The following is a 13,909-nucleotide window of genomic DNA, read 5'->3' as shown; positions in this document are numbered from 1 at the left end:
AATGGCATTATTTCATTCTTTTTATGACTATTATTCCATTGTGTGTGTGCACGCATGCACACATGCACACCATATCTTCTTTATCCATTCATCTGTCAGTGGACATATAGGTTGCCTCCATGTGTTGGCTATTGTTAATAGTGCTGTTCTGACCATTGGGGTACATGCGTCTTTTTAATTAGACTTTTCTTTGTGTATATACCCAAATGGGATTGCTGGAGCATATGGTAACTATTTTTGTTTTTTAAGGACCCTCATTTCTGTTCTCCCTAGCATTTATACCAATTTCCATTCCCACTGAGAGGGCAGAAGCGTTCCCTTTTCTCCATATCTTCTCCAGCATTTATTATTTGTATATTTTCTTTAATGATGGCCATTCTGACTGGTATGAAATGATGCCTCATTGTATTTTCCATTTGCATTACTCTAATAATTAGTGGTGTTGAGCATCTTTTCATGTGCTTTTTGGCCACCTGTATGTCTTCTTTGGAGAAATGTCTATTTAGATATGCTACCTATTTTTTCATTGAGTTGTTTGTTTTTTTGCTATTGAGCTGCATGTGTTGTTTGTATATCTTGGAGTTTAACCCCTTGTCAGTCACTTCATTTGCAAATATTTTCACCCATTCTGTGGATTGTCCTTTCATTTTGTTTATGGTTTCCTTTGCTGTGCAAAAGCTTTTAAGTTTTAATTAGGTCCCATTTGTTTCTATTTTCATTACTCCAGGAGATGGATCAAAAAAGATCTTATTGTGATTTATATCACAGTGTTCTACCTATGTATTCCTTTAAGACTTTTATAATAGCTGGTCTTACATTTAGGTCTTTAATCCGTTTTTGAGTTTATTTTTGTGTATGGTGTTAGAGACTGTTCTAATTTCATTCTTTTGCATACAGCTGTCTAGTTTTTCCAGCACCACTTTTTGAAGAGACTACCTTTTCTCCCTTGTATAGTCTTGCCTCCTTTGTTGTAAGCTAATTGACCATAAGTGTATGGGTTTATTTTTGTTCTTTCCATCCCAGTTCCATTTATCTACATTTCTATTTTTGTGCCAGCACTATACTGTTTTGTTTGCGTAGCTTTTAAGTATAGCTTGAAGTCAGGGACTATGATTCCTCGAGCCCCTTTCTTTTTTCTCAAGGTTGTTTTAGTTATTTGGGGTCTTTTGTGTTTCCATACACATTATTGACCAGGGAATTTTTGCTGAAGCCAAACCTATGGCTGGCAACTTGTTATGTAAACAAATATTGATACATCTCCAGTCAATAACATGTGGGTAACAAAAAACTTATTAATACATCTCTGGTCAATAATTTGTTCACAATATTTCTTCTATTCCAAGAACACAGTTTACCTTTCCATCTATTTGTCATCATTTTTCATTTCTTTTATCAAAATCTTACAGTTTTCAGAGTACAGGTCTTTTGCCTCCTTAGGTAGGTTGATTCCTAGGTATTTTATTGTTTTTGATGCAATGGCAAATGGGATTGTTTCCTTAATTTCTCTTTCTGATATTTTGTTGTTACAGTATAGAAGTCCAATAGGTTTAGACACATTAATTATGCATTTTGCAACTTCACTGAATTCACTGATGAGAGAGATAGGTACTTGTTAGTAATAACAACTTGATTCATATGAATTTTCTCCTCAGTCATCTTCAATCATGCTTAGGAGGAATCTACCTATATGTTATGCAACAGCAAGGCATGCTGAGCAAGAGATGCCATTCTCACTTTCTTGAATTTTTATTTTCTAAAGCAGATGCTCTAAATGCTTGAGAAGTCATGAACAAATAGGCAGAACTAGATGTTTGAACTTGAGCCGAAATATTATTTTCAAAGCAGAATTTTACGACAGTCTATGGAGGCCGCCCAGGAGAAGACAATGGCAGCCCACTCCAGTACTCTTGCCTGGAAAATCCCATGGACAGAGGAGCCTGGTAGGCTTCAGTCCATGGGGTCGCTAAGAGTCGGACAAGACTGAGCGACTTCACTTTCACTCTTTACTTTCATGCATTGGAGAAGGAAATGGCAATCTATTCCAGTGTTCTTGCTTGGAGAATCCCAGGGACGGGGGAGCCTGGTGGGCTGCCGTCTATGGGGTCGCACAGAGTTGGAAATGACTGAAGCAACTTAGCAACAACAGCAGTAGTTTTCTGGTAGTGTCTTTAGGATTTTCTATTTTATCATATCATCTACAAAGACAGTTTTACTTCTTCTTTTCCTATTTGAATTCATTTTATTTCTTTTTTCTGTGGTTTCTGTGGCTAAGACTTCCAAAACTATGTTGAATAAAAGTGATAAGAGTGGGCCTTCTTGTCTTGTTCCTGATCTGATCGTAGATGAAGTGCTTTCAGCTTTTTAACTCTAAGTATGATCTTAGCTGTGAGTTTGTCATATATATGGCCTTTATTATGCTGAATGTTCCCTGTTTGCCCACTTTCTGTAGAGTTTTTAATCATAAGTGGATATTGAAATTCATCAAAAGCTTTTTCCACATCTATTGAAATGATCATATGGGTTTTATTCTTCAGTTTGTTAATGTGGTTTTTCACATTGATCAATTTGATAATACTGAAAACTCCTTGCAGTTTTGGGATAGATCCCACTTGATCATGGTATATGAGCTTTTAAATATATTGTTGGATTTGGTTTGCTCATATTTTGTTGAGGATTTTTGCATCTATGTTCTTCTGTGACATTGATGATATTATTTGGAAGGAACACTTCTGAATTCATTGTGTGAGGCCACTGTCACTCTGATACCAAAGGCAGAGATATCACAAAAAAGAAAATTACAGGCCCACATTACTGATGAACATAGATGCAATAATCCTCTTATTTTTTTAAATGTAAGAATTTATAGCTATGCATTTCCCCCTTAGCATCACCTTTGCTGCATCCCATGAGTTTTTGTGTTTTCATTTTCATTCATCTCCATATATTTTTTTCATTTCCCTTGTGATTTCTTTCTTTATCCTTTAGTTACTTGAAAGTGTAATAATACTATTTTTTTAAATTTATTTATTTATTTTTAATTTTTACTTTACAATTCTGTATTGGTTTTGGCATAGATTGACATGAATCCACCACAGGTGTACATGCGTTCCCAAACATGAGCCCCCCTCCCACCCCCCTCCCCACAACATCTCTCTGGGTCATCTCCGCGCGTCAGCCCCAAGCGTGTCATATCCTGCATCAGACATAGACTGGCATTTCGATTCTTACATGATATTATACATGTTTCAATGCCATTCTCCCAGATCATCACACCCTCTCCCTCTCCCTCTGAGTCCAAAAGTCCGCTATACACATCTGTGTCTTTTTTGCTGTCCTGCATACAGGGTCATCATTGCCATCTTCCTAAATTCCATATATATGTGTTAGTATACTGTATTGGTGTTTTTCTTTCTGGCTCACTTCACTCTGTATAATCGGCTCCAGTTTCATCCATCTCATCAGAACTGATTCAAATGTATTCTTTTTAATGGCTGAGTAATACTCCATTGTGTATCCCTTATATTTACTTTTATTGAGGTTTTTTTGTCTCCCTTAGACTTAAGTCCCACAAATATGTGAATTTTCCAATTTTCCTTTTGTTAGACTTCTGACTTCATTGTGTTCAATTGGATATAATTAGTGACATAACATATCTAAAATGAGAGTTGTCACACATGCACTTGAGAAGAATGTGTATGCTCTTATTGGATTGAGTGTTCTGTCTCTTAGATATAGTTTCTTGTGTTAAGTCCTCTCTTTCCCTGCTTATCTTCTAATTGTTCCATTTATCATTGAGAATGGGATATTAAAATCTCCAACTGTTATTATACAGCTTCAATTTTATCATTGTTTACTTTGTAAATTTTACTGGTCTATCATTAGGTACATAAATGTTTATAATTAATATATCTTCTTGCTATGTTGAAACTTGTATTAATATATACTATCCTCCTTTGTCACATGTAAACTTTTTTTACATAGTCCCTGTTTTATCTGATATTAATATAGCCACCCATGCTCTTTTTAGTTACTATTTGCATGGAATAACTTTTCTGTCCTTTCGTTTGCAATCTGTCTGTGCATTTGGATCTTAAATGAGTCTCTTGTGGGCAGCATAAACATGGGTCATATGTTTTTATGCATTCTGACACTCTCTGATTGAAGAGTTTAATCTGTTTACATGATTTAAATTACTTAAAAGGACAAAGATTATTGCTGTTACTGCTGTCATTTTTGTAAATATTGTTCCTATCATCTGTTATTTTAATTTGTTATTTCTATATACCTTATTGGAGAAGGCAATGGCAACCCACTCCAGTACTTTTGCCTGGAAAATTCCATGGACGGAGGAGCCTGGTAGGCTACAGTCCATGGGGTGGCGAAGAGTCGGATACGACTGAGCGACTTCACTTTCACTTTTCACTTTCATGCATTAGAGAAGGAAATGGCAACCCACCCCAGTGTTCTTGCCTGGAGAATCCCAGGAATGGGGGAGTCTGGTGGGTCGCACAGAGTCGGACACTACTGAAGCGACTTAGCAACAGCAACAGCATATACCTTATAATTTTTCCCTTATTTTCTTCCTTACTGTTTTCTTTTGTGTTTAGTTGTTTTTCGTAGTGAAATGTTTAAATCCTTTTCTCATCTCCTTTTTTATGTTTTTTATACCTAATTTTTGTGTGTTACCATGGGAATTACACTTACCATCCTAAAGTTATGACACTGTGGTTGAATTTATAAAAGCTTAAATTCAGTAACATGCAATAACCCTTCTTTATAACTCCAATCCTTCCATTTTCACTTTTTAATGTCAGAAATTTTCATTTTTATATACTGTATGCCTCAAAAATAAACTAATAATTCCTCTAAATGCAAGTTTCTCAAACTATGTAAAAGATAACATGTGAAGTTGATAAAGTTATACAATTATTAGCTTTTAGACTAATAATTCTGGTTTTTTCCTATAGATCTTTTGCTAAATTATGTATAAAATAAAGACTATAGTTACACACCATTGTTACAATAATACTATCTTTTATAGTTGCCCTTATATTTACTTTTATTGATATATTTTTGTCTCTCTTCATCTTTAAACTACTGTCTCTTTATTTCACCTTGGAGGATGCTCTTGAGTTTTTCCTGCAGGGCTGATCTAGTGCCCATGAACTCCTTCACCTTTTGTTTACCTGGGAATATCTTAATTTCCTCCTGTGCCTGTGAATCTCCTATAAGACAAATGCTTCAAGATTCTTTATTTGCCTTTGGCTTTTGGAACTTTGATTATATAGTGTGTCATAGGGTGGATCCCTTTGAGTTCATCTTACTTAGAGTTTATTGAATATTTATATTCATATCTTTCATCACATTTGGGCAGGCTTCAGCCATTATTTCTTCAGATATTCTCTCTGCTCCTTTCTCTCTCCTTTTAGTACCTAAAAATGCGTATATTGACTTGCTGAAGGCTGTCCCACAGATATCTTAGGCTCTGTTCCATTTTCGTCAGTCTTTTTTGCTTCTTTTCCACAGAATCATTAATATCTATTGATCCGTCTTCTAGTTCACTAATTATTTCTTCTGTCTGGTCAAATCTGCCTTTGGATTTTAATATTCAGTTTTTCATTTCAGTTATTGTGATTTTCAGCTCTAGAGTTGGGATTGGTATTTTCTAGGCTTTCTGTCTCTTTATTAATGTTTCTGTTTTCTTCATTTAAAAAAAATTATATATTTTCCTTTAATTCTTTGAGTATCTTCAAGATGGTTTTTTAAAATTCTTCATCTTGTATATCTGAAATCAGCTCTTTTCCAGGGACAGTTCTTGTTGATTTATTTATTTTTCCTCTGAATGAAACCCTACTGTCTTGTTTCTTTGTACACCTTGTGATTTTTTTCTTAAAAACTGTACACTGAATGTAATAATCTGGTAACTCTTGAAGTCAGAATCTCCTCCTCCTCCATGGTTTTCTGGGTTTTGCTGTTTGTTTATTTTATTTATTTGTGTTTGTTGTTGTTGTTGTTGTCTCTGTTCCAAAACTTAAGGTCTTCTAGGTCTCTAATATACCTTTCCCTGGCAGATGAGATCTCTTCATAATTTTCCCCATATATGTTGCTTTTGGATGTCTTAATCTTTAATGTCTGGCTCCCAAAAGAGGGAAAAGAGATAAATGAATGATGAGGAAGAAAGAGCACTGAACCTTTAAATCCACTGGAAGTCATTTTAGTGGAAAGGGGAGAAGTTTGCTTCAGTGAGGGGGGAGGTGTGGTGAGGAAAGCAACAATAATGCTGTATTCATTTTCTGTGCACATCTGTAGCCAGAAGCAACAATCAGTGATCGGAGCACAGATCCCAAGTAAGTGGAAGATAGTAATCATTTTGCCCCCTGTGACTCTCATTAAGCTGTGTGCAAGTTGCTCTAGGAACGTGGGCACAGCTGCCTGTCATGGAGCTGGGAGTCTGGAAATGGTAACTGCTACTGTTATAGTTGCTGAAACTGACCCATGTTAACTATAGCTTACCATCTAAAACTTCCCTGAAAGTTGTAAGACTACAATAGATGCCATAGTACCAAAATATTAATAGTGACATTAGATTTTGCCAATGTTATTGTCCAGGATGGGATCAGGTTCCTGGTGCTTCTTTTTCTGCCATCTTCCCAGAATTGCCTGCTGTGAATATAAGTTGTTACTTCTATAAGATTAGTGGCTAAAACTGCAATTGCTGGAGTATGGTAGTTTTCAAAGTTTTCTAAGAAACTTTGTAAGTTTTATTTAGTTTTATAAGAAACTTCCAAACATTTTCAGAGGGCCTGTACTGTTTTACATCCCACCAGCAATGTATGATGACCCAGGGCTCTACATCCTTGCAGTTTATGGCATCGTCATTTTTTACTGTAGCCATTCTGATAGGTGTGTAGTGATATCACACTGTGGTTTTAATTTTCATTCTCTGACAGGTAATGATACTGAAGATCTTATTATGTTCTTAGTTGCCTTGGCAAATAGATGGGAAAACAATGGAAACAGTGACAGACTATTTTCTTGGGTTCCAAAGTCACTGCAGATGGTGACAGCAGTCATGAAATTAAAAGACGCTTGCTCCTTGGAAGAAAAGCTATGACCAACCTAGACAGCATATTAAAAAGCACAGACATTACTTTGCCAACTTGGCCCATATAGTGAAAGCTATAGTTTATCCTCTTCAGTAAAATGTTTTTGCTTATTATTTCTAACTGAATGGCTTGATTTTTATTGTTGAATTTTTAGAGTTACTTCTATCAGTCTGTTCAGTTCAGTCGCTCAGTCATGTCCAACTCTTTGCACCCCAAGGACTGCAGCACTCCATGCTGTCTATCACCAACTCCTGGAGTTTGCTCAAACTCGTGTCCCCCGAGTTATTGATGCTGTCCAACCATCACATCCTTGTTGTCCCCTTCTCCTCCTGCCTTCAATCTTTCCCACCATCAGGGTCTTTTCTAATGAGTCAGTTCTTCCCATCAGGTAGCCCAAGTATTGGAGCTCCAGCTTCAGCATTAGCCCTTCCAATGAATATTCAGTACTGATTTCCTTCAGGATTGACTGGTTTGACCTCTTTGCAGTCCAAAGGACTCTCAAGAGTCTTCTACAGCATCAATTCTTCGACACTCAGCTTTCTCTATGGTCCAACTCTAACATCCATACATAAACTATGAAGCTATGGAAAAACCTGGAAAAGCCATAGCTTTCACTATATGGGCCAAGTTGGCAAGGTAATGTCTCTGCTTTTTAATATGCTGTCTAGGTTGGTCATAGCTTTTCTTCCAAGGAACAAGCGTCTTTTAATTTCATGACTGCTGTCACCATCTACAGTGTCTTGGGAACCCAAGAAAATAGTCTGTCACTGTTTCCACTGTTTTCCCATCTATTTGCCATGAAGTTATGGGACAGGATGCCATGATCTTTGTTTTTTGAATGTTGAGTTTTAAGCCAGCTTTTTCACTCTCCTCTTTCACTTTCTTCAGAAGGTTCTTAAGTTCCACTTCTCTTTCTGCCATAAAGATGGTGTCATCTGCATATCTGAAGTTACTGATATTTCTCCCAGCAATCTTGATTCCAGCCTGTGCTTCACACAGCCTAGCATTTTGCATGATGCACTCTGCATATATGTTAAATAAGCAGGGTGACAATATACAGCCTTGATGTACTCTTTCCCAACTCGGAACCAGTGCATTGTTCCATGTCCAGTTCTTGCTGCTGCTTCTTGACCTGCATACAGATTTCTCAGAAGGCAGGTCAGGTGGTCTTATATTCCCATCTCTTGAAGAATTTTCCACAGTTTGTTGTGATCCACACAGTCAAAAGCTTTGGTGTAGTCAATAAAGCAGAAATAGATGGTTTTCTGGAACTCTGTTGCTTTTTCTGTGATCCAATGGATGTTGGGAATTTGATCTCTGGTTCCTCTGCCTTTTCTAAATCCAGCTTGAACATCTGTAAGTTCTCAGTTCATCTACTGTTGAAGCCTTGCTTGAAGAATTTTGAGCCTTACTTTGCTAGCATGTGAAATGAGTGCAATTGTGCACTAGTTTGAAAGTCTAGATGAACAGATGAATAGTCCTCTTCCCAATATGCCAGGATTGGCCCAGTGGGGAGTAAGTTTCTAATGCCTTAAGTTTGAGTAGAAGGATGTACGCTCATCTTCTGCAAAAACTCCAGAATTGCAACTAACCACTGAACAACCATCAACAGGAGAATGTTGGATCCCACCAAAAAAAGATACCCCATATCAAAGGGCAAATAAGAAACCCCAACAAGATGGTTGGAGGGGCAAAATCATGTTTAGAATCAAACCCCATACCCACCAGAGATGCTCAGAGGGCTCAAGCAAAACCTTGTGTGTATCAGGACCCAGGGACCCCACAAGAGACTGAGCCAGACCTGCCTTTGAGTGTTTGAGTGTCTCCTGCCACAGGGACAGGGGCTCTGGCTGCAGCAGACCTGGGAGACGTGGGATGTGGCATAAGTCCTCTTGGAGGACATCGCCATTAGCCCCACTTCAGAGCCACCAAGCAGATGACCCATAAACTGGAGAACAATGATACCAAAGAAGTTCTCGTACTGTTGCAAAAGTTCTAGAGCTCACAACAGATTTTGCAACCTGGGGAACCAACAAAGGTACTGAGAATTCTCAGGGACTATGACTTTGAAGGCCAGTGGGATTTGATTGAAGAACTCCCACAGGACTGAGGAAACAGACTCTTGGAGGGCACAAACAAAACCTTGTGCACACCAGGACCCAGGAGAAAGGAATAGTGACCCCACAAAAAACTGAGCCAGACTTGCCTGTGAGTGTCCAGGAGTCTCCAGCAGAGGCGTGGGTTGACCGTGGCCTGCCATGGGCTCAGGGTCACTGAATACAATAATCCTGGGAGCCATGCATGCTGGCATAAGCCCTTTTGAAAGAGGTTGCTATTACCCCTACCATAGTTTGACCTCAGGCCAAACTACTGAGAGAAAACACAGCCCCACCCATCAATAGAAAATTGGATTAAGGATTTACTGAGCATGGCCCAACCCATCAGAGCAAGACCCAGGTTCCCCTCAGCCATTCCCTTCCATCAGGAAGCTTCCACAAACCTCTTATCTTTATCCATCAGAGGGCAGACAGAATGAAAACCACCATGAAAACCTCCACAGTTACAGAAAACTAACCAAACTGATCACATGAATCACATCCTTGTCTAACTCAATGAAACTATGAGCCATGCCATCCGTGTAGGGCCACCCAAGATGGACAGGTCATGGTGGAGAGTTCTGACAAAACGTGGATAGATATAATCCTTTGTTGGATGCTCTGTTTGTAAATATTTTGTCCCAGTCTATTTCTTGTCTGTAGCATCTCCTTAAGATTCTTCCACGGAACAAAAGTTCTAAATTTTTTATTAGGTCTAACATCAGTTTTCTCAATTATGTATCATGCTTTTACTGTCAAGTCTAAGAGTTCTCTGTCTAGCCCATAGGTCTCAATTTTTCCTGAAAGTTTTGTAGTTTTACATTATGTATTTGTCTGTGATCCATTTAGTCAATTTTTATATGAAGTATGTGATGTAAGTTGAGGTTTTCTGGGTTTTTTGCCTATGTATGCCTGTCCTATTGCTCTAGTACCATTTGTTGAAAAACTCTTATCCCACTGAATTGCTTTTAAACCTTTGTCAAAAATCACTTTGACATATTCTTATGGGTCTATTTCTGGGTTTAAAATTGTGTCCCACGGTTCCATATGCCTGTTCCTTCCCTAATACCACACTATCTTGATTACTGTAGATATATAGTAAGACTTAATATCAAGTAGAGTGATTCTCTCTCACTTTCAGTTCAGTTCAGTCGCTCAGTCGTATCCGACTCTTTGCAACTCCATGAATTGCAGCACACCAGGCCTCCCTGTCCATCACCAGCTCCCGGAGTTCACTCAAACTCACATCCATCGTGTCAGTGATGCCATCCCGCCATGTCATCCTCTGTCGTCCCCTTCTCCTCCTGCCCTCAATCTTTCCCAGCATCAGGGGCTTTTCAAATGAGTCAGCTCTTCGCATGAGATCGCCAAAGTACTGGAGTTTCAGCTTTAGCATCAGTCCTACCAATGAACACCCAGGACTGATCTCCTTTAGAATGGACTGGTTGGATCTCCTTGCCTCTTTAGACAGTGCACAAATACCTACTGGCATTTAGTGCACAGGGAAATTTGGGTTCCATTTCCCCTACTAAGTGCTTTAAAAAATTCTTTATATTTGAAGTGTAAATATTTACCAGATCAACATTCATTTCTTTATTTCTCTAGTTAACTGCTTAGGAAGCAGGTACTGGATATGCACAGACGAGTAACACAAAGTCTTTGCTTTTAATTTGCTACAGTCAGGTGAAGAAGACTGATAGGAAAGCAGATAAATAGAGTAAAGGGTGGTAAGTGCTCTGATGGAAGTAAGTGCATTTGCTACATGATAGCGTACTGCAGCTGGCACATAGCAGCTTATGGGAGAGAAATTGGAGGAATATTTACACCATGAATTGAAGTCGACAAATTCTGACAGGGCTTTCCTTTTTCCTCCCTGTCTCCCTCCCTTTCCCCCTTTTTTGTCTTAGAGCATGTAGTTTACTAAAATATCACTATTACTGTTGACATAGAAAACAAGCTTATGGTTACCAAAGGAAAAGGGAGAGGGATAAATTAGGAGTTTGGGATTAAAATAAACACACTACTATAAATAAAATAGATAACCAACAAGGACCTAGAGTGTAGCACAGGAAACTAGTCAACATCTTACAATAATCTACAATGAAAAAGTTTCTAAAAAAGAATAGATGCAGATTTAGATAGAGGTATATATGTAAAATTGAATCACTTTGCTATAAACCTGAAACTGACACAACATTGTAAATCAACTACATTTCAATGAAAATTTTAAAACTAGATAAAGAATAAAATACTACTGTTGGTACAGGAGTAAAGGTATTAAGTCTAGAGCTTTATCCTCATTGCAACATGAGCTAATTCAGCATGTCATATCATAAGTTGTCACATGACCAGGTGTTTCCGGTGATTTAAGCAACAACCTTTCGTGACACGGTGGCTGTTTCCCTTTTAGATGTGAGAGTGAGATTAAGTCGAAACCTCCTGTGGGTTCTTTTTCTTTCCAGAGAATATAAAGCAGCTAACATCACCATCAACATATACCTCGTCAATGAACCTTGGCTCTTCTCACTGGCCTGGTGTTCCAGTATTCATTCAGTGACAACAGACAACATTCAGGTCCTGAAGAAGATCAATCACCCTTACTACTTCATGGTGAGCTGGTTGTCCAGATTGCTCTTCCAAGTCTGGTACAATAGGAGTCTCTGTCCCCCTCCCCACCCCTACCTAGCACACTGTGTAGTCTCTAGATGAGCTACTTAAGAGCAGAGACCTATGTGACATTGAAGATGTGGCCTTCCCCCTTCCCTCACCCAGCACCTTCTGTGATTTTTCAGGGAGAAATTATTATTAATGGTATAATAATCACTGTTTATTGAGTCCTCACAATGTGCCTTTCATGCATAATGTAATGCAGTGCTCTGGAGTTGAATCCAACCCACTGGGAGTATCACCATGGGGAATCTGAAACTTGAAGTTAAGGTCCTTGGCATCATCACATGAATGCAATATTCAGAATGAGGTCAGATTCCAGAGTTTTGTTACTGCAGCCCCACCTTCCTGAAGGTGCAGCAACGATGACAGTGACCTGAGGTGTGGAAAGGAAACCAAGTGAAAACTGTATCCTGAGCAAAAATGCTTTTGAAAAGGAGAGTGTGTATCCAGCTACTGCTTATGTTTAGAGGCATGGGGGCCTAAACATCTGGGTTACACTTCCAGATAAATCCCATCACTTATTATCTATGAAGGGAGCCCCAGCTAACCAGTTAACTGATACAGAGCTAATTTTTCTTATCAGTGTAGAGGTAGAATGGGATGACTGAGTCAGACACAACAGCCTACAGCAGAAAACTGCTCTGTGACCTCAGTCTTTTCTTGTCCCTGAATAAGATCTCACTCAGATTCCATAGTTTCTCTATAGTTCACTGTTAGATGATTTTTAAAGTTCTTTTTAATCACCAGAAAGCCTCAGTTCAACATCAACTGTCTTGTCCAGAGTAATAACCCAAACTCTAAACTGCCTTGAACCTCAAAGTTTTAGTCAGAGAAACCTAAGTGAGAAGCTTACATATTTTGGGTTGCTTTCTCCATACCCCCAGCCTCACTGGTCCTTGTTTCTGACTTGATCGGGGTCAGGAGGAGGTATGAGGTGATCAGGGCCATGGGCTCAATCTCACAGAGCCAGTACTGCATTGAGGCCCTATGGTGGAATTGTCGAACTGCTTACTCCTTTTTCCTTGGAGCCTTGGGCAGCATTCTTCAGATTACCCTCAAGGAAATCTTGGATGACAGGTCCCTTGGCATAGGTGAAGCTTCTCTACTTGTCTGTCTCTGTAATATCCTCCGTCAAACTTGTTCAGTATATAAAATTTGATCATTCTAAAATATATAAATTGGAAATCAATATACCCCTCCATAATCCTATTACTCTAAATCAATAATGTCTGAAAGTTGTCCCTTTGGATATATTAAATAAAACTTTATTAAGTAAAACTTTTCAATTTAATATTTGAATTGATAATAAATTCATGTGATTCAAAATTCAGAGGGTGTAAAGGATGTTAAGTCAAAAGCTTGTTTCTACACCTGGCCTGGGCTTTTTTAAAGGACTCAAGGTCAGTTTGTTCAGGAAGGTAAGGCCAGTATCCATGGGCCTGCCTAAGCAACCCACACTCTGGGTTAGAATATGCTGACTCAGATCTTGGCCCAACCCCTTACTGTGTGAACTTGGAAATGTTAGTTAACTTGACTAGGCTTCAGTTTATTATTTGTAACCTGGGGATTAAAGATACTACAGTAGAAGCAATTTTTATCCAGTATAATCCTATCTGCTTAGCAGTCTGTTAATTCACAAATTTTAGGTGAGGAATTGTGAAATAAATGATATGTGGTCTGTTAACATTTTACTATGTTGAAAAAACATATCTAATACTTAGTGGCTTAAAACTGTCAAATGTTTGTCACATTCATTATGACGGCTGAGTGCTTTCTCTGGTCCCAGCCTCTTTGGCTGGGCTAGGTGATCTAGGATGACCTCAACCCATATGTCTAGGATTCTACCGGGATGACTGAGGTCTCTTCATTTAGTCACTCATCCTCAATGAAGCCAACTTGCTCATGTGCACCTGGTGGCATTGGGTTCTCAGCAACAAGAGAGGTCAAGCCCCAAAGCATATGCCTTTTCAAAGATCTCCCAAGTGTGATGTTTGCTAATGTTCCACTGGCCAAAGATGATCACATGGTCAAGTCCAG

General features: G+C 38.6%; 1 protein-coding gene across 1 annotated transcript in view; it reads left to right on the top strand.

The window, feature by feature from the left end:
• LOC120875959 (glycerophosphodiester phosphodiesterase domain-containing protein 4-like) overlaps positions 1 to 13,909 on the top strand; it is an 83,340-nt gene that overhangs the window by 67,056 nt on the left and 2,375 nt on the right. The window contains exon 11 of the mRNA XM_040257697.1: positions 11,665 to 11,812. Within this exon, the coding sequence (XP_040113631.1) occupies positions 11,665 to 11,812 (148 nt within the window). The remainder of the gene's footprint in view (positions 1 to 11,664; positions 11,813 to 13,909) is intronic.

This window comes from Oryx dammah, unplaced genomic scaffold, assembly GCF_014754425.2.
Source record: "Oryx dammah isolate SB20612 unplaced genomic scaffold, SCBI_Odam_1.1 HiC_scaffold_17, whole genome shotgun sequence".
In the NCBI taxonomy this organism is placed as follows: domain Eukaryota; kingdom Metazoa; phylum Chordata; class Mammalia; order Artiodactyla; family Bovidae; genus Oryx; species Oryx dammah.
This window is presented reverse-complemented; position numbering and strand designations above follow the sequence as displayed.